Below are 22,077 nucleotides of genomic sequence, written 5' to 3' on the forward strand. Positions count from 1 at the left end.
ATTTGCTGCTAGATGACAGTGGGATATTCATTTAGGACCCGGCACAAGAGTGGGGGAGAGCATGTGAGCTGGTATGGCCCAGCAGAGGACTGAGTAGTAGCCAGGAGAGGGTATAAACAAGGAAGATTTTCAAGGATGAAACCTTGGTTGTTACTCTGTGGTAGAGAGACAATAAATACACAGACCCGAAATAGGGAGACCCAGCTCCAACACTTCCTGCAAAAACACTTCTCCATCTTCTCACTTATAAAATGATGGGATACTTTAAGAGGTCCATCTGTTCAGAATTCTTTCTAGTCGGGTTTTGGAAACTTCACTACAAGTCAAGTCAATGGCTGGCCCTGTTACATTTATGACTCTCAGCTGTCTTGTGAGGAATAAATTCCTAATGCTTTTCTTTTTTTCCTTTTTTTTTCAGATGATATACTAAGGCCTGAAAAGTTCAGTAATTTATGTGACATCACATAGTTTTTAAGTGGCAGAATCTAAATAACTAACTCTTTACTCCACACTCTTTCCCCAGTAGAGATATACTCACCACTGTGCATTGTAACAACTGTTAACTGAGCACCACCTATGAGCCCAGCATGGTACCTGGGACTTCATAAACATTTTCATGGACCTGTGAACTAACCATCTGTATAGATCATTACCCCATTTTAGAGATGAGGAAACTGAGATTGAAAAAAATTAAGTAACTTGCCCAAGGTTCTACAGCTAACTGGAGGCAGAGCCTAGATTCTACCCCAGATCTGACAGACTCCAAAACCCGTCTTTTCAGCACCTATCCTAGATCTCTGGTGACACCTGGATGCTCTCACCACCAGAGCATTTTAAGAAAAGTGTGGAGAATATTTAGGTCTTGTCCATATTGCAAACTTCTGGCAGAGAAATGTTACTGAGGTCTTTCAGGAAAAGAAATGCCCCATTCTATAAAGAGTCCCCTGCCACAGTAAATCCATGTAAAGGATATTCACTGTACTTACTATCTTTATTAACCAGCTATGGCTGCCATAATAAAATACCACAACTGAGTGGCTTAAACAACAGACATTTATTTCTCACTGTCTGGAGGATGGAAGTATGAGATCAGAATGCCAGCCCAATTGGGTTCTAGTGAGGGTTCTTTTCCTGCCTTGCTAATGGCAGCCCTCTGTGTCCTTACATGGCAGAGAGAAAGCGAGCTCTGGTGGCTCTTCCTCCTCCTATAAGGGCACTAATCCCATCATGAGGGCCCCATTCTCATGACTTCAACTAAATCTATCTCAGAAAGGCCCCATCTTCAAATACCATCACTTCGGGAATCAGAACTTCAACATATGAATTTGGGGTGACACAAACATTCAGTCAATTACACTATCTATGCTTTAAGTGTTTTAAAGTATGTGAACATATTACATTCTCTAAATTCTCCTTTCCAAGATGCATAAGGAGCTAATTATAACCACTTCATAGGACAGTTGCAAGTATAAAAATATTGTCTGTAAAACACTGAGTTCAGTTTTTGGCACATAGTAAGCACTCAGTAAAGGAACTTTGAAAAGGGAGAAGAGACAATACTGTCAACTGGCTATAAGATAGCTGTTCACTGGAATACACTGTATTGCTGTGATATTGTGATTTATAATAGGAAATACACATTTGGTCTTCATCTTCATTCCTGGAACAGGAATTCCTAAAACCCTTGAAATTTTCTGAGTGGTAAGAGCCATAAAGATGTCTTGATATTCATAACAAACTCCTTTCAACCACAAATGAGTTTATATTAATGGAATGACTTCTGGAAAGCAATGGGGGCTGGTTGCCAGGGGGAACCAACCATGTGATTGGAAAGTTGGAACTTTCAGTCCCATCCAATCCCTGACCTATGGGGAAAGGGGCTGCAGGTTGAATCAACTGCCAATAGCCAGTGGTTTGATCAATCATGCCTATGCAATGAAGTCTCCATAGAAGCCAAAAAGGACAAGGTTTGGAGAGCTTCCAGGTTGGTGAACACATGAAGGTGCTGGGAGAATGGCACCCTCTGGAGCAGGCATGGAAGTTCCATGCCCGTTTCTACATTCCTTGTCCTATGCATGTCTTCCATCTACCTATTCTTGAATTACATCCTTTTGGTGAGTAAACTGGTTTCCTGTGTTCTATGAGCCGTTCTATAAGATTATTTGAACCCTAAGCAGTGGTTGTGGGAACCTCTGATTGTTTTACAGGCTATCAGCCAAAAGCACAGGTAACAACCTGGACTTGCAATTAGCATCAGAAGTGAGGACAGTCTTGTGGGATTGAGGCCTCAACCTGTGGAATCTGATGCTATTGCCAGGTAGATATATCAGAACTGAGTTGAACTATAAGACACGCAGCTGGTATTGGAGAATTGCGTGGTGTGAGGAAAAGACCCACACATTAGAATTGGTTTTCAGAATCATTAATTGTGAAGTCATATTTTATTTCCCTCTCAGATATCACAGAGAATTTAAAATCAGGAGTTTCCCCAACCTCTCTGTTCCCTGTGGCCACTACCCCATTACCCCTGAAGTAGAGGATACCACAATGGACTTGACCTTCCACTTTTCCTTCTACCCTACTCCACTAGCCTACCCCAAACTGCTGGCCAGGAGCAGACTTGTAGTCCCTCAAAGGTGAGGATCCCTAGTCCTAGAACCTCTGAGACTAAAAAACAACCCTCTCACCTAGCTTATCACTGGAAACAGTGAAAGGAGTACATATTTTAAGACAGATCAGCTTACTATAAGGAAGCATATACACTTTGAAATCACAAAGACCTGAGTTCAAGTCTTTCCCTCATCTTTTAGGAGTGATATACACTGGTCAAGTCTTACAACTTGAATTAAACTACCAATTTCTTTAACAGTAATAGACAAGTACTATAGGCTTTATGATAAGATTATAATTAATATATAAAAAGTACTTAGCATGTGTTTGCCAAATGATAAAACTCTTTAACATAACCATTACTGTTACTAACAATAATAACAAATGTTTGCTTTAATGCATTATATTTGGCATTTGTTTACAAATTATCTTACTTGGGTCTTCTATTTCCAGCACTATGGAGGAGAAGATAACGTGAAAATCTGCCTACTACATAACACGTGGAAAAGCTGGATAAAGTATAACAAACATTTCGTGTTATGTAACAAACATAGGCAGAGTTAGGATTTTAAGAAAGAAAAAGAAATCCCCAGGAGTGAAAAACTGAAGAGGAAACTAAAAATCAGGAACTCTCATAGCCAATGTTGAACTGCTGTGGGAAGGTTTTTTGGTTTGGGCAATTAAAGGGCTTGCTTTTTATAGCCACTGGGGGTGGGAGATGAGGCTTTGGGCCCTGGAGAGGTCATGAGTTGGAACTCAAATTCCCCTCCATAAAGCTCGGGCCTTAGAGGAGTCATATTGTCAGTTTAGAAAAAAAAGACTCAGGGCACCTGGGTGGCTCAGATGGTTAAGCGTCTGCCTTCGGCTCAGGTCATGATCCCAGGGTCCTGAGATCGAGTCCCACATTGGGCTTCCTGCTCAGCAGGGAGCCTGCTTCTCCCTCTCCCTCTGCTGCTCCCCCTGCTTGTGCTCTCTTGCTCTCTCTGTCAAATAAATAAAACTAAATCTTAAAAAAAAAAAAAGACTCAAAAGTACAGAGAGACAACAGGAAGCTTAGATTAAAAAAGAAAATTTCCCTAAGAATTTGAAACTTTGGGTTGTGTGAAGTCTGAATTTATTCTACTTGTGTGGAGTTTATTCTTCCCATGTGGTCCTAGAATCTGCAGCAGAGAAATTAACTTAAAATATAGTTTCAGACTTAGTAGAAACAAAGACAATCTTCCCTCTCTCCCTTGGGAGGAGTACTAATTATCTCATTTAATTTTCACAACTATCCTATGGAATAAGTAATATTATCCCAGTTTATTAAAGGCATTTAAATTTAGGGAGGCTAAGCAGCCTGTCCAAAGTCACCTAGCTATTATCTAACAGAGGTGGGATTTGAATCTGGTTGTTGTTCATTCAATCAAAATACATTTACCAAGTTCTACTTTGTGCCAAGCAAAAACAAGGTCCACCTCCTTTCCAATATATCACATTGCCTAATCTTTTTTGGGTAAATCAATAGATAAATGCAACTATTTTCTTCTTTCTCAGTTTTAGCAATTCAGTGAGAATGAAGGCAGCCAGTATCACAGGAAACCCACAGGATTCCCCTGGGCTCTGTCTGCCAGAGCAGCTCAGTCCTCTCTGCCAAAGGGACTTAGGTTGCTGAGACACTAAACAGGGAAGAAAAAGAGCAACTACCGCTCAGTGGGTCCTGGTTACTGGAATTAATTTTATTAGAGTAAACATACAACAATTGTAGTTTCTAGTAAATATTTTCACACAGAAATTTCAAAATATTTACTACTAAGGTTAAATAGGGATAATAAGGCTGTTGTGATAAACACAAACATATGAAATTAAAAGTTAGTGATAACAGCTATAGTTCTATCAGGCTCACCCTCTAACATTTCTGAATGTTATTTAGGTTGCCAAGCATTGAGAAAATCCTGATTTACAAACAAGTAGCTGCAACTATTGGGGGTTTTTTTAATTTTATTTTTTAATTTTATTTTTTAACGATTTTATTTATTTATTTGACAGAGAGAAAGAGACAGCGAGAGAGTGAACACAAGCAGGGGGAGAGGGAGAAGCAGGCTTCCTGCAGAGCAGGGAGCCCGATGCAGGGCTCGATCCCAGGACCCCGGGGGATCACGACCTGAGCGGAAGGCAGACGCTTAACGACTGAGCCACCCAGGTGCCCCGGTGTTTTTTAACATGCATTCTTAAAACCTTAAGTTAACACATTGTTCATCTTATGTGTATAAAAATAGTTCTAAATATTTTTAAATATTTACTAAAAATAGTTCTTTATAAAAATAGTTCTAAAAATTTTTCAAAATCAAATCACATACTTGAGGAATTTCTGAAGCACCACTCTAGTGTTCTTATAGAACAAAGTATGGAGAAATCAAGAAAAAAAAAGTTCTCTGAGATCCCTCCAATTTCAGTCTAGGAAATTATATAGAATACACAGTAAAGTGCAAAGTTGTAAGAAGGAACCAGCACATTCTATTCACTGCCAATGGCTCTCTTCTGAGGCAAAACTCTCTACCCCCCCAACTCCAATCCTGCCATCAAGACATTCATCTACTTTTTGAGCATCATTTCCCACTTTCCCCTTTTTTTTAATAAAGATCTTATTTTTTAAAAAGATTTATTTGAGAGAGAAAGAGAGCATGTGTGCGAGCAAGCATGAGGGGTGGTGGCAGAGGGAGAGGGAGTGAGAATCCAAGTAGACTGTGCCTAGTGTAGAGCCCGATGTGGGGCTCAATTTCACGACCCCAAGATCACGGACCTGAGCCAAAACCAAGAGTTTGGAGCTCAACCCAGGTTCCCCAAGATTTTATTTTTTAAAGTAATCTCCACACCCAGCATGGGGCTCGACCCCAAGATCATGCTCTTCTGACTGAGCCAGCCAAGTGCCCCCTGCCCCTTTTTCCCCTTTTCTACTCTTTACTCCAGCTAATCTCAAGTATTGACTGTACCCTGACCATACCTTCCTACTTCCCCATGTGTATATTAATACTGTTGCCTTCACCTTGGAATACTGTATTTTTGAAGGCCCATGATATGCTAAGCACCATGCTAGACAACATGAATACATTTTCTCATTTACTTCTATTACCATATTTTACCCATCTTTATTTATTTGTAAATAATAACATTTTTAAGTGTTTACTTTGTGCCAGATATTACATGCTCAGTGCCTTACAGTAGTAGCTCATTTAATCCTGATAGCAACGCTAAATCAAAAAGTATGACACTGACACAAAAGTACACACATAGATCAATGGAGCAGAATAGAGAGTCCAGAAATAAACCCACGTTTATGTATTTATATGGTTAATTAATCTATGACAAAGGAGGCAAGAATATACAATGAGGAAAAGACAGTCTCTTTAATAAATGGCACTGGGAAAACTGGACAGCTATATGCAAAAGAATAAACCTGGACCACCTTCTTACACCATACACAAAAATAAATGGGATTAAAGTCCTAAGCATGACACCTGAAACCATAAAATTCTTAAAAAAATATATAGATAGATAGATAGTAATCTCTTTGACACTGGCCATTGCAACATTTTTCTAGATATGTCTCCTAAGGCAAGGGAAACAAAAGCAAAAATAAACTATTGGAACTACATCAAAATAAAAAGATTTTGCACAGTGAAGGAAACCATCAACAAAATGGAAATGCAATCTACTGAATGGGAGAAGGTATCTGCAAATGATACATCCAATAAGGGATTAATATCCAAAATACATAAAGAACTTAGACAACACTAAAAAATCCAAATAATCCAATCACAAATGGGCAGAGGATCTGTCCAAAATATATACAGAACTTATATAACTCACCACCCAAAAAAACAAATAATCCAATTAAAAATAGGCAGAAGATCTGAAGCCATTTTTCCAAAGACATAAAAATGGCAAAAAGACACATAAAAAGATGCTCAACATCACTCATCATCAGGGAAATGCAAATCAAAACCATAATGAGGTATCACTTCATGCTACAATAAAACACACAAGAAACACCAAGTATTGGTGGTAAGGATATGGAGAGAAAGGATTCCTTGCACGCTGTTGATGAGAATGTAAATTGGTAGACACTGTGGAAAACAGTATGGAGGTTCCTCAAAAAATTAAAAACATACCATATGATCTAATAATTCCACTGCTGTGTATTTACCCAAAGAAAATGAAAACACTAATTTAAAAAGATATATGCACCCTTATGTTTGTTGCAGTATTTTATGCAATAGCCAAATTATAGAAGCAACCCAAATGTCCACTGACAGATGAATGGATAAAAAAATGGGTGTGTGTGTGTGTGTGTCTGTGTGTGTGCAAATGGAATATTACTCGTCATAAAAAGGAATAAGATCTTATCATTTGCGACAACATGGATGGACCTAGAGAATATTACACTAAGTGAAATAAGTCAGAGAAAAATAAATACCGCATGATTTCACTTTATATGGAATCTAAAAAAATAAAAGGAATGAATAAACAAAAAGCAGAAACAGACCTATACATACAGAGAACCAAGTGATGGTTGCCAGAGGGGAGTTTGGTGGAGGATGCAAAATGGGTGAAGAGGAGTGGGAGATATAGGCTTCCAGATATAAAATGAATAAACGGGATGGCATAGGGATAGTCAATGATATTGTAATAGTGTTGTATGGTGACAGATGGTAGATACACTTGTGGTGAGCAGAGTACAACATATAGACTTGTTGAATCAGTATGTTTTACACCTGAAACTAAAGGAATACTGTATGTCAACTATAATCAATTAAAAAAACCTAGACTAAGTGTAAAGAAGGAAGGAAGGAAGGAAGGAAGGAAGGAAGGAAGGAAGGAAGGAAGGAAGGAAGGAAGGAAAGAAGGAAAGAAAATACTATTGCCCTCATTTTATAATGGGAACACCAAGGCTCTGGAAGGTTAAAAAATTTGCCTAAGGCCAAGTAAGGGAGAGAATGCTTCCTGGAAGAGTGCCGTCTGAGCTCAGAGCTGAGTTCTTCAAGAATAAGGTGAAGTTGTCAGGGACAATGGCATTCCAGACAGAGGGACAACATACACACAGACAGAGAAGTAGGAAACAGCTTGGTATGGGGTTCAGGAAAAAGATCAGTCTTCAGAATCAATAGACCTGGGTTCAAATATCTATTTTTGTTTTTGTTTCATGGTCTCTTACTATGATTATGGTTTTCTCAACTGTGAAATGGTTTTAAGAAGCTTTAAGATTAAAATTAAACATATGTTAAAGTGTGTATCACAGGGCCAGCATGGTAGGTACTCAATAAATAAATGTTACTTCCCTTCCTTTCCCCTAGTTGACAGTTCAATAATGCTAGTTGTAAGAACTGGACCCCAGATATATCACTCTTCTATAAATTACAAAGCTTTATCAGAGCTTTGGGAGGCTCTGGTAAAGCTTGGCTCTGGTAAAGTACACCAAAAGTCATTCAGCAAGTTATCTGGTAATGTCCTTAACCACCATTTTTCAAAATAGGAACTATTCTCACACCACTCACCTGTGTAGGCCATGTTCTTAGGGTTGCCGTAAGGAGCCCCAGGCTGCACGGGGCTATACACAGGGTTCATTGTGGAAGACTGAGGATCCTATAGAGAAACAAAGAAAACAGCACCGATTATTGATTGCTCATTTTCCCTGATATCAGCTTCCCCTCTATAATCTTCAATTTATACTCACAGAGAACAACATGGTACAGCAGAAAGAGAACTAAACAAAAATCCATTTGTTCGTACTTGACCCTATGCTATACACTTTGCTCATTATACAGATGAAGATACTGAGAAGCAGAGAGGTGATACAACTTGCCTAATGTCAACCCAGGCCTTCTGCCTTTCAGTTCAGAACTAGACCCACTATCCCACAGATGACTCTCCCACTAGTATACTGTGTGGCACTGGCCAAGTCACTTCGCCTCACTGGACTCCAATGTCCGGATGTGAAATCCATTAGTTTAGGCTCTCTGAGGTACTTTCTAATTCTAAGGATGCTAGTTCATGAGCTAGGAAAGGATGCACTTCTACTGCTCACCAGGGGAGCACAAGAGCCAAACAATGAGCACACACACTATTAGGAAGAGCATCAAGTGTCTCACCAATCCTTTGCACCTGTAGCGGACAAGATACCAGTTACCAGATTTGGAAAAAATAGAAATTTATTGCCACTGATCATTTTCATGCAAACAAGGAAACACAGCCAAGATCTCTTTCAAAATGTATTCAACGGAAAGAAATAAACTTGGAAATTTGTGTGCAAGAAGTATCACCTGCACAAGTGCTCTGTTAATTACCTTAATGAAGCACATTCTCCATTCTGATTAATGGAAAAATCTGTCATTAAACTCTATTAGCCAGCCAATTTGTCCCATCTAGTTTAGGGAACCATCTCTGACATACAGGCCAACACATTTAAAAAACTGGTCTCTACAAATATATTATTTACACTTCATAAAAATCAAACAATTCCCTCCTAACTAGGCTCACATGATGGACGGGCAATTTTTTAGGTCATTAACTTCTCTTGTAGCACCTCAGGATAGGAAACAAGTCAAATGTCAAGATAGGCAGTGAACAGCTGGCTTGATGACAATTGCTCTGCAATTAATTAAGTCTCTCCAGGGTTCTGGAAGGAAAGGTAGAGTAAAAATAGGTTCCCAAGGAGAGGAAGGTAGGGCAGTCAAACAGGCAAAAAAGGAAATGCCACTGATCAACTTCAGAGGCTAGAACTTCCTGAAATGTACCCAATGGGCAGCCCTGGCAAATCACCGCAGGGCAACAGACTAAACTACCACCAGTTGACAAACTGAAACCAGAAAAACTTGAGGATGAAAGTTACAGAAGATACATATTTCAGCACACCTTAAAGAGAAAATACCCTTGCAGCCAGAGTTATCCAAGAATACAACCAAGTAACACTCTCTCAGAATACAAGCACTCTCCTAAAAGGTACTGGGAGAATTAAGAGAGATCTCAGAATGTCAAAAATACATTGCAAACTGTCGGGTGGCAGGCAGAGGTAAATGATGGTGGTGATGATGGAACAACAACAACACAGAAGACCACTTGTACACTTTCCCTGCCTTGGATCTCTCTTCTGCCCAGTTAGTTCTCTGCTAAATAAGCTGGGGTAAGCAAGACTGTTAAAGTGCTAAGCAGTACAACTGGCCCTATAAACATATGGTCACTCTCCCACTGAGAAGGTACCTTGTGCTGCTGATTGGGCAAGGTATGAAATTGCTTTTCATAACCAAAGAAATGCATCAGCTTTGGAACTGGTCTCCTGCTGCTCCAAAATAAGGGCCACAGCCTCAAAAGGAGATCATGCCTGGGCAGCACTCCACAACAGTATCGATTCCAAGCCCAACTAATGACTGACAGAAATGATATCTGCCAGGGGTTCAAAATTTAGGTTACAAATATGACAGTCATGTCTGGGGAAGCTGCTCACAGGAAAAGAGGGTTCCTGGCTTTCAAGGGAAGGTCAACCTTTTACAAGAGAATCCACATACTGTTAATAGTTTTAGGGACAGGCTAAAAATGAGTAGGAAGATCACAAACTCTGATCAGGCAGATTTAGGTTCAAATCCTGAAACTGCCACATATCAAATGTGGGACCACTGGCAAGTCCACTGACTTTTCTGAGCTTCAGTTTCCTCTAGCTTTAAAATGGAAAAGAATATTGTATACTTTGTAGAGTTGTTGTAACATTTGTTTTTTTGAAAGACAGATTTTTGAAGTATAATTTACATATGTGACACTTACCCCTTTCAGGTATATAGTTTTATGAGCTCTGAAAAATGTAGTCATATAAGCACTCCACAAGTAAGATATAAAACATTTTCACCACCCCCCAAAATTTTCTCATCTTTGTAGTCAATACCCTCCCACCGATTCCTAGCCCATGACAACCACTGATCTGTTTTCTGTTGTTCTATATATATACATACATATCAACTTTCACTTTACAGATGAAAAAAGTGAGGCTGAGACAAGGTCACAAAGCAAGTAAGGGCAAGGCCAAGACTGGCACCCCAAATGTATCAAAGACCTAAATGAAAGAGTTGAAAATATAAAACTCATATAGGAAAGAAGAAAATACAGGAATAAACCTTTGTAACCTTGGATTTGGCAATGGTTTCTTAAATATGATACCAAAAGCACAAACAACCAAAGGAAGAAAACAGATACACTGGATTCATCAAAACTAAAAACTTTTGTGCTTTAAAGGACACCATTAAGAAAGTGAAAGACAACCCACAGAATGAGACAAATTTGCAAATCATTAACAGCTGACCTTTGAACAATGCAGGGGTTAGGGGCACCAAGCCCCTCTGCAGTCCAAAATCTGCATGTAACTTTTGACTCCCCAAAAACCTAACTACCAAGAATCTTCTGTTGATTGGAAGCCTCACCAATAACATAAACATTTGATTAGCATATTTTATATATGTATTACATATTGTATTCTTATGACAAAGCAAGCTAGAAAAAGAAAATATTAAGAAAATCATAAGGAAGGGCGCCTGGGTGGCTCAGATGGTTGAGCGTCTGCCTTCGGCTCGGGTCGCGATCCCGGGGTCCTGGGGTTGAGTCCCGCATCGGGCTCCCTGCTCCCTCCTCTGCTTCTCTCTCTCTCCGCCTCCCTCTGTCTCTCATGAATAAATAAATAAAATCTTTAAAAAAATATTTAAAAAAAATCATAAGGAAGAGAAAATACATTTACAGTACTGTACTGTAAAAAATCCGTATGTAAGTGGACCCATACAGTGTAAACCTGTGATGTTCAAGGATCAAATGTACAGGATAGGGGATTTGTATTTAAGATATATAAAGAATTCTTATCTTAATTCAATAATAAAAAGGCCACTAACCCAATTAAAAAATGGGCAAAGGATCTGAACACACATCTCTTCAAAGAAGTTATATAAATGGCCAATAAGCTTATGAAAAGATGCAAATCAAAACCAAATCAGATACCACTTCACATACACTAGACAGCTATAATCAAAAAGATAACAAAGTGTTGGCAAGGATGTGGAGAATGAACCCTCATACAATGCTGGTAGGAATGTAAAATGATACAGCCACTTTAGAAAAAAGTCTAACAGTTCCTCAAATAGTTAAACATAGAGTTACCGTAAGATCCAACAATTCCACTCCTAGGTATATACCACAGAGAAATGAAAATGTATGTCCACATGAATGTTCATAGCAGCATTATTTGTAATAGTCAAAAGAAGGAAACAAATGTTCAACTGGTGAATGGATAAATGGAGTGTGGTATATCCATATAATGAAATATTTGACGATAAAAAGAAATGAAGTATTGATAGATGATACAACATAAATGACCCTTGAAAACATTATAATAAGTGAAAGAAGTTAGTCACAAAAGGCCACATATTATGTGATTCCATTTATACGCAGTTTCCAGAACAGGCAAACCTATACAGACAAAAGGTAGATTAGCAGTTGCCTAGATTAGTTCATGATACATGAAACCTAATAACTTCCAAATCTACATCTTTCTCACAATAATTATAACACTCAACCACACACCCATACCCACACATACCCTACTTCCTGAACATTTCTTCCTAATCACTCCATAAGCAATTCAAACCCACCATACCCAAAAGTAAACTCACTATCTTTCCCCAGGCCCATTCTTCCATCCTGTATTGCCTATCTCAGAGTTACTGACAATCCATCCACCTAGCACCTAAGAGAAAAACCTGGACATCATCCTAAAGTCCTCCCACTCTTTCACACCTGATCAATCACCTACTCCCAAAAAACCGTAATTTCTCATTGCTATCGTCCCTGTTTTAAGTTTTATCATTTCTTGTCTAAACTATTACAATAGTCCCAAGAGGTCTCTTTTTCCAAAATTTAACCCAGTCTACCTCATCCCTGATATTCTTTATTAAAACACAGGTTGGGGGGCACCCTGGGTGACTCAGTTGGTTAAGCAACTGTCTTCAGCTCAGGTCATGATCCTGGAGTCCCGGGATTGAATCCCGCATCAGGCTCCCTGCTCAGCTTGGAGTCTGCTTCTCCCTCTGACCCTCCTCCCTCTCATGCTCTCCCGTTCTCACTCAAATGAAGTCTTAAAAAAAGAAAAAAAGAGGGGCGCCTGGGTGGCTCAGTTGGTTAAGCGACTGCCTTCGGCTCAGGTCATGATCCTGGAGTCCTAGGATCGAGTCCCGCATCGGGCTCCCTGCTCAGCAGGGAGTCTGCTTCTCCCTCTGACCCTCTGCCCTCTCGTGCTCTCTCTCATTCTCTCTCTCAAATAAATAAATAAAATCTTTAAAAAAAAAAAACCCAAAACCACGGGTTAGATGGGTTATTCTCTTCAAAGGCTTTGGGAATAAAATCCAAACTCCTTCACATGGTATACAATATTCTCTATGCTCTATCTGGGATGCGGCTCAGGAATCTATGTATTTATGTTCCCAAGGAGATTCCCAAGCTACAACACTGATTCTTAACACTGCAACCTGTTGTGCATATAGTACTTCCAAGTATTCATCCTGAATACATTGGCTTTTTTTTTTTTCCTGGTCATTTTATGCACGTAGGTTTTGCTGTTGGTTTGAAAGAAATAGTTCAGATGTTTTTTGAGGGCAGCAACATTGTGTGAAGACATTGCCTGCGACTCTCTTTCCCAAATGCCATTTGTCCCACATAAGCTTGATAAAGGAACAGCAGTGAACAAGAACAACAAATATTCCTACCTGCATTTGAGTTGGAGGGGGGAGAGAGAAAATTTTCTAAAAAGTAAAACATACTGTATATCAGATAGTGGTAAATGGCAATAGAGAAATCCACTGAGTGTGGTGGACAGGGAGTGCTAAGGGGAGAGTGGGATTTTTAAAATGGCTAGAGAAAATGTCATTGAGTGACATCTAAGCAATGAATAAGCTGAAGAAGCAAACCACACAACTGAGAGGAAACTGTCCAGTAGAGGAAACAGCAAATGCAAATGCCCTGAAGTGGAACCATGGTTGAGAAATAGCATGGAGGCCAGTTTAGCTGGAAGGCAGTGAAAGAAAGAGAAAAGAGTAGACAGTGAGACCAGACAGGTGATGAGGGCCTAAACATGCCGAGCTTTGTAGGCCAGGATAAGGACTTTTTTTTTTTATCTGAAATGAGGTAAGAGCACTAGAGTATTTTGAGCAAAAAAGGGACATGATTTGACTTCATTTTAAGATTACTTTGACTGTTGAGCTGAGATCAGATGGCAGGAAGGCAAGAGTTCGAGAAGTGAGGATGCTATTTGAAATAATCCAGATGAAAGATAATGGTGGCCTCAAATATGCCTGCCTGACTTCTACAATCTCAGCTGCCATATACTACTCATCCAATCTGATTTCACTTCTTAGATAAGTGCCCTCTGTGCACATCCTGCCTACCTATCTCTCCTGAGCCAAGTATGGAGTTGCCCCTGCTTCCTGGGGCTGAACAACAGCAAGCCTAAATTTCTTGTGCCAGCAAACACAATTCTGCAATAGCTTCCCATTTTATTCAGAATGAAATCCAAAGTCCTTATAAAAGTCTACAAGGCCTTATATGACCTGACCTCATATGCCCACATCTCTGCAACTCCTACCACTATCCCTTTGCTTTCTCTACTCAAATTACAATGACCTCCTTGTTCACTGAACATACCATGCATGCTTACATCTCAGAATCTCTGCATTTGTTCTTCTCCACACCCAGAATACCCTTCCCTCAGATATCCAAATGGCATACTCCCTCACTTCATTCAGGCCTCTGCTCAAACATCACTTTATCTGAAATGACTTCTTTATTAACTTAACCAACCTACCTAGAACAGTTTCTCCAAATGATGTTATTCCACGTCCCCTCATCCTACTTTACCTTTCCTACTGACACCTGTCACTACCTGATATATTTTCTTGCCTATTTATTTATCCTATCCCCCATTAGAGTAAGTTCCATGAGAACAAGGATTCCCTTTGTCTTGTATCCCCAGTACCCAGAATATTACCACACACATAATGGACACTAAATACATAGTAGTTCAATGAATGATGAACCATCCTTCATGCTTTTCCAAAAGACAACTTTGAAAAAAGCTTCAAAGTGTTTGACACTTCTTGGCATATCCCAGTCAACTACTTGGCTCCACATCTCTCCAGTAGTTATTTCCAATGTCCACAGAAGCCTCCATTGATAGCTCACCTCTCTAACTGCAGGACCAGAAGTGGTAAGCCAGGCAGTGGAACATGTGAGAGAGAACACAGACAGAGGTCCTAAAACCTTTCCTCCTGGTGGACCTAGTTTTCATCCCCGGACTGTTCTGCAAGTGGCCTGCTGCTGCCCTCAAAAAACATGTGAACTATCTCTTTCAAACCAACAGCAAAACCTACATGCATAAAATGACCAGGAAAAAAAAAAAGCCCATGTATTCAGGATGAATACTTGGAAGTACTATATGCACAACAGGTTGCAGTGTTAAGAATCAGTGTTGTAGCTTGCAAACTACTTTAAAATTTTCAAAGAATTTTACCATTTACAAAGTGTTTATACTTTACAAAATTTTAAACCACTATTTCACTTGATCCTTTGAGGTAAGCAATGCAAGGATTATTAATTTCATTTGACAGACAAAGAAATGAAAGCTCAAGGGTTTAATTCACATTGGATGGAAACTGTACAGAAAAGAGAAAGATGGTGTCTGCCCAAAAGAGGCTATGGTCTAGCTGGGGAATTCTTAAAGTTCTGGAATGTTTAAACTGCTTAGCAAACCCTCTCCCCAAAAAGCAACAATATAACTGGACAAAATGGTCAAAACCAACCAATTTAGGCCTTTGAAAATTAACCAAAGGCATACATCAAATAGAGAAATGTTTGAGAAAAATTACTGAACCGTGGCACCCGGGTGGCTCAGTTGGTTAAGCGTCTGACTCGTGATCTCAGGTCACATGTTGATCTCAGGGTCATGAGTTCAAGCCCCACACTGGGCTCCACACTGGGCATGAAGCCTACTTTAAAAAATAAAGAAAAGAAAAGAAAAAGAAAAATTACTGAACCATACTAAGAACAGTGAGAATCTGTGGCATTTTAACCTAGGGCTGCCCCTATCTCCCAACCCCCAACTCCCTGGGAATAATTCCATCAGGGCAGGCCGGGTCAGGCCAAGAGGATGACTGGTGCCAGAGTGGGCTGATTTAATCTGAAGCTGAGCATAGAAAATCAGCTCTGGATATTGCCCAACATCACTGTCAAAAACAATAGAGGGACAATCTGGGGAACAATAGTAAACAATCCAGGAAGGCCACTACTGTAGCTAGACTAAGGTCAGAGTACTAGTTAGGGCAGGCAACAGAGCAGATAAACAAGAAATTTCAAAGGGAATACTAGGGAACAAAAAGCCATAATGTGTCTTGATAAGACCCACTATGGGATCCCTGGTGTAAGACTTCACAAATGCTAAGGAGAAACTGGAAAGGGTCCTAGCTAGCTACTGACTTTATGTGAATGTAAGGTCTTGAACACACTGAAAGTAAAGGCTGGAGCGGAACTGTAAATTGACTGAACTCTGAATGCATTCTCCAAATGACAGATCCATTAGCAAAAGGTAGAAGATTTCCTGGCCTAGGGTTTAAGCCAATCATTGACCACTAATCTATGCTGACCCAGGGGTGACTTTTAAAAAGCCAGGTTTAAAAATTAAAACAATAATTTAAAAAATATGACCAGAATAAACTTTCATGTTAAATAATTAAATATTCATTTTTTTTTTTTTTAAAGACATCAGTAGTCACACACTGCAAAAAGACAGACACTATAGTCTAAATAAACAAAACCACCCAGCAACAATATCCAACCTCCATGGGAGAAGAATCTGAATCAAGAATTGCCACAATATATTATCTAAAATATGTAGTTTTCAACAAACAAACAAATCATGAATCATGCAAAGAAACAGTGAAGAGTGCTCCATTTACCAGGAAAAAAAAGAAAGGACGATTATAAATACTAAATCAGGGGGGCCCAGATGTTGGAATCATCAGGGAAATATTCTGAAACAGGTATTATAAATAATGTTAAAAAGAACCAAAGGAAACCATATTTAAAGAATTAAATGAAAGTATGATGATAACTCAGAGAATTATCAATATACAGATATTATAAAAATAAAAAGAACCAAATGGAAATTGTATTCTGAAATGAAACATTCAAAAGGGACTCAACAACAAATCTGAGCTGGCAGAAGTAAAAAATCCTCAAACTCAAGGACAGATCAATATAGATTATGCAATCGGAAAAACAAAAAGAAAATAGAGTGAGTGACCTGTGGGAGGGAAACTATCAATCAAACCAACATATAAGTAATGGGAGTTCCAGAAAGAGGAAAGAAAAATATGAATAGAAAAAATATTTGAAGACATAATGGACAAAAGATACCCAAATTTGATTTTAAAAACAAACATTGAACTACATATCTAAAATAGATAATGAACCCCAAGTTGGCTAAACACAAAAAATATCCATACCTTTATACATCATAGTAAAAACTGCAGAAAGCCAAAGAGAAGTTTTTGAAAGTGGCAAGAGAAAACAATTTATCAGGTAAAAGGGAACAACAAGACTAACAGCTCACTTCTCATCAGAAATAATGGGAGGCTAGAGGCAGAGGAATGATATATAAAATGTGCTGAAAGAAAAAAAGCAAATATGTTAACCAAGATTAATAACCCCCTTGGAACCACAGAAGAGCCTGAACAGCGAAAGCAATCCTGAAAGAACAGCTGGAGGAAGCACAATTCCAGATTTCGAGATATGCCACAAAGCTTTAGTAATCAAAACAGTATGGTATTGACACAAAAAACAGACACACAGATCAATGGAACAGAATAGAGACTCCAAAAATAAACCCACACTTATATGGTCAATTAATCTGACAAAGGAGGCAAGAATACACAATGGGAGAAAGACAGTCTTTTCAATAAATGGTGCTGGGAAAACTGGACAGCTACATGTAAAAGAATGAAACCTAACCACTTTCTTACACCACACCCAAAAATAAACTCAAAATGGATTAAAGACCTAAGCATGAGACCTGAAACCATAAAAATCCCAGAAGAGAGCAAAGGCAACAATTTCTCTGACACCCAGTCATTGGAACATTTTTCTAGATATGTCTCCTAAGGCAAGGGAAACAAAAGCAAAAATACTGGGATTACATCAAAATAAAAAGCTTTTACACAGTGAAGGAAACCATCAACAAAACAAAAAGACAACGGACTGAACGGGAGAAGATACTTGCAAATGATGTATCTGATAAGGGGCTGATATCCAAAATATATAAAGAACTTATATAACTCAACATCAAAACAAAAACAACCCCAAAAACCCACCACCACCACCACCACCACCACAAAAAACCAATCTGATTAAAAAATGGGCAGAGGACCTCAAAAGACATTTTTCCAAATAAGACATACAGGTGGCCAAAAGACATATGAAAAGATGCTCAATATCGCTCATCACCAGGGAAATGCAAATCAAAACCACAATGAGATATCATCTCATGCCTGTTAGAATAGCTAAAATCAAGAAGATAAGAAACAACAAAGTAAGAACGTGGAGGAAAAGGAAGCCCTGTGCACTGCTGGTGGAAATATAAATTGGTACAGCCACTGTGGAGAACAGTATTGGAGGTTCCTCAAAAAATTAAATTAGAAATACCATATGATCCAATAATTCCACTATTGGGTATTTATCCAGGAAAAATGAAAACACAAACTCAAAAAGATATATGCACCCCTATGTTTACTGCAGTATTATTTATAATAGCCAAGACATGGAAGCAACCTAAGTGTCCTTCTACAGACAAATGCACAAGGAAAAGGTGTGTATATATATATATATATATACAAACAATGGAATATAAACAATGGAACTTTACACAGCCATAAAAAAGGATGAGAGCATGCCATTTGAGACAACATGGATGGACCTGGAGGGTATTATGCTAAGTGAAATAAGTCAGGCTGAGAAAGACAAATATCATATGATTCCATTCATAAATGGAATCTATAAAAAATGCATAAACAAACAAAAAGCAGAATCAGAACTATAAATACAGAGAACAAACTGGTTGCCAGAGGGGAGGGGGTGGGGGTTGGGGCAAAAGGGGTGAAGAGCAGAGGGAGATACAGGCCTCCAGTTATGGAATGAGTAGGTCATGGGATAAAAAGAGCATAAGGAATACAGTGATATTGTCATAGCAATGTAACTGGACAGATGGTAGCTATACTTGTGAACACAGCATAATGTATTAACTTATCACATGCCTAAGCTGTATACTTAAAACGAATGCAACACTGTATGTCAACTTTACTAAAAAAAAAAAAAAAAATAGAAATAAAAAATAAAATATCCTCCTTAAAAAAAATGTATGACCTCAGCAAAGTTATCATTCAAAACTGAAGGCAGGGGCGCCTGGGTGGCTCAGTCGTTAAGCATCTGCCTTCAGCTCAGGTCATGATCCCAGGGTCCTGGGATCGAGCCCCGCATCGGGCTCCCTGCTCAGTGGAGAGCCTGCTTCTCCCTCTCCCTGCCGCTCTGCCTACTTGTGCTCTCTCTCTCTCTCCCTGTGTCAAATAAATAAAATCTTGAAAAAAAAAACTGAAGGCAAAAATAAAGACATTCCCACATAAATAATGACTGAGATAATTCAGTGGTAGTACCCACCTTTCAAAAAATACTAAGGAAATACTGGGGGGAGGGGAAATACCGAAAGCTCTCAGGCTGAAAGGAAACGGTACTGGAGAGTAATTCAAATCCACGTGAAGAAATAAAGAGCACCAATAAAGGTGATTATGTAGGTGAATGTAAAAGTATAAATATTTTTCTCTTAATAGATTTAAAAGACAGCTATATAGGGGCGCCTGAGTGGCTCAGTTGGTTAAGCATCTGCCTTCAGCTCAGGTCATGATCCCAGGGTCCTGGGATCGAGCCCCACATCGGGCTCCCTGCTCCGCGGGAAGCCTGCTTCTCCCTCTCCCACTCCCCCTGCTTGTGTTCCCTCTCTCGCTGTATTTCTGTCAAATAAATAAATAAAATCTTAAAAAAAATAAAAGAGCTATATAAAACAATAACTCTAAAACTGTATTGTTGGGTATATAATATATAAATATTTAGTTTATATAAATACAAGAGCCCAGGGGCGCCTGGATGACTCAGCTGGCTAAGGCTCTGACTCATGGTTTCGGCTCTGGCCATGATCTCAAAGGTTGTAGGACTGAGCCCCATATCTGGCTCTGTGCTCAGTATGGAGTCTGCTCAAGATTCCCTCTCCCTCTTCCTCCCCCTCCCCCTTCTCTCTCTCTCCAAATAAATAAATCTTTAAAAAAGCCCAAAAAACAAGAGCCCAAGTACAGAAGAGGGGGAATGGAATTATACCGGAACAAAGTTTCTGTATTTTACCGAAATTAATTTAGTTTGTATTTGAAGTAGACTGCATGTAGATAATAATAAGTACAATAATTTGTAATAAATTAAGATATATATTTAATCCCAAAAGCAAAGAAAATGACTTCTAAAATTTAATAAAAATTTCAACAATATCAGCAATAAAAAGGAACAAACCAATGATACATATCACAACATGAATTAACCTTGAAAATACTATGCCAAGTAAAAGCAGCGAGAGCAAAAGACCACATACTGTATGATTCTATTTATATGAAACGTTCAGAAAAGGCAAATTTATAGAGGCAGACAGTAGATATTTGGTCACCTGGGACTTGGAGTAGGAATGGGGATTGACAGCACACGGGAGCAAGAGATCTCTTTGCGGTAATAAAAATGGTCTATACCTGGATTTTGGTGATAGTTGCACAACTCTGTAAATTTATTAAAAAGCACTGAATCTGTACACTTAATTTAAGGGTGAAATTTATCATATGTAAATTATACCTCAATAAATCTGTTTAAAGGTATGAATTGGTGATTCGAGAAATAATTACAGATCTTTTATAAGCTAAAAGTAATTGTCATTCAATTGTCAACACCTTCATTTTATACACATGAAGATACCTCCTGTGCCAGGCTTTGTGCAAAGTGTTAGATTCAGAGATAACAGGACACAATTTCTACCCCTGTGGTATTTATAAGAAGGAAAGAGACATGGAAATTGACAATTAATAGCAATATAGTACTGTTATTATACTGAGTGCTGAAAATTTAAGGAACAACTAACTAAAGGGTGGTGGTCCAGGAAAGGACAGTATGACTACCACTAAGTGGCAAAATACTCAGTTAAAGGATTCTAATTCCCAGCCCATCTTGTAGTTAGGTGTGGCTATGAAATTAGTTCTGCTCAATAAGATATAATTGAAATACTGTGTAGGTCTTCTGCTAAAGGCTACTTAAGGGAAACAGTGTTATCCAGCAGAGGTGCCCTGCCTTCTTCCCTTACTCCTTCCTTTTTGCTATCTAGAATTAGGACATGATGATTGGAACTTATCAGCTTTCTTTTCCATGAAGTAACCTTGAGAATGGAAGTCGCATATCAAAGATGGTAGAAAGAGCCCGGATCCCTTGATGATTTCATGTAACAACCAGGTCAGGCCTGGACTACCTACCTCTGTACTTCTTTTATATGAGAGACTAAAACCCTGTATTTCTAAACCAGTTATTTTAGAATGTCGTAGCCAAACCTAATCCTATTTAATTGGGGGAGAGATACTGAAGATTTCAAAAGAATGTGTCATTTGATCTGTTTTGAAGGATGACAGGAAGTCTACAGAAGGAGAAGGGGAAGGAAAGGGCATTCATGAGATTATGCCATGAGAGAGCAAGGCACAGAGAATGTCGAGCAGTTCTGAAAGGTTGGAGCACAGAAGCTGAGGGAAAACATGGCAGGGATATTATCATCCCGGACCCATTTCTCAATTGTGTCAGGTCAGGACATGGCTACAGGGCATTTTATGATCCCAGAGCTCTCTGAACTTCTCTATTATAAATATTTATTGCAGCTGTAATTTGCTTACCCAATTATTTTCTTCCTGCTACATCTGAAGCACCATGAGGTCAAGGGACCATATCTGTTTTATTCGCTACTAAATTTCTAGAAAAGGGACTGGTATAAAGCAGAGTGCTCACTAAATATTTGTTGACTAGACAAGATGAATGAATTAATGGGTAAATAAAAAGAAACCTTTTATTGGAATTCAATAGCTTAATATCACATTAACTTCTTACCAAATTTAAAAAAACGCAGTTTTAGTGGGGTTTTTTTCTTAATTATATCACTATGATGATACATAAGGAAGGCCAGTTTTTACAGCAGCTGTCTACTTCTTTATACTGTCTGTCAAATGTAATCAAACTGCACATCAGATTTCCACATTTTACAGTTCTGTATATATCATTTCATCTCAGAAAATGTTTCAA

The 22,077-nt window shown here is 38.8% G+C and overlaps 1 protein-coding gene across 10 annotated transcripts in view; it reads right to left on the reverse strand.

The window, feature by feature from the left end:
• FAM168A (family with sequence similarity 168 member A) overlaps positions 1-22,077 on the reverse strand; it is a 186,957-nt gene that overhangs the window by 57,851 nt on the left and 107,029 nt on the right. For 9 of the 10 annotated variants that reach the window (XR_003611223.2, XR_015766657.1, XR_003611224.2 and 6 more), the window contains one exon: positions 8,145-8,232. Coding sequence is in view for 7 of the 10 variants with exons in the window: in XM_028115755.2 (XP_027971556.1) it covers positions 8,145-8,214 (70 nt within the window). In the remaining 3 variants the exon portion in view is untranslated. Of the gene's footprint in view, positions 1-8,144; positions 8,233-15,538; positions 15,648-22,077 lie in introns of those variants that run through there. The other variant, XM_028115752.2, reaches the window with a different exon arrangement.

This window comes from Eumetopias jubatus, unplaced genomic scaffold (assembly GCF_037043125.1).
Source record: "Eumetopias jubatus isolate StellerSeaLion01/CBP00866 unplaced genomic scaffold, mEumJub1_p1.0 scaffold_13, whole genome shotgun sequence".
NCBI classification, from domain to species: domain Eukaryota; kingdom Metazoa; phylum Chordata; class Mammalia; order Carnivora; family Otariidae; genus Eumetopias; species Eumetopias jubatus.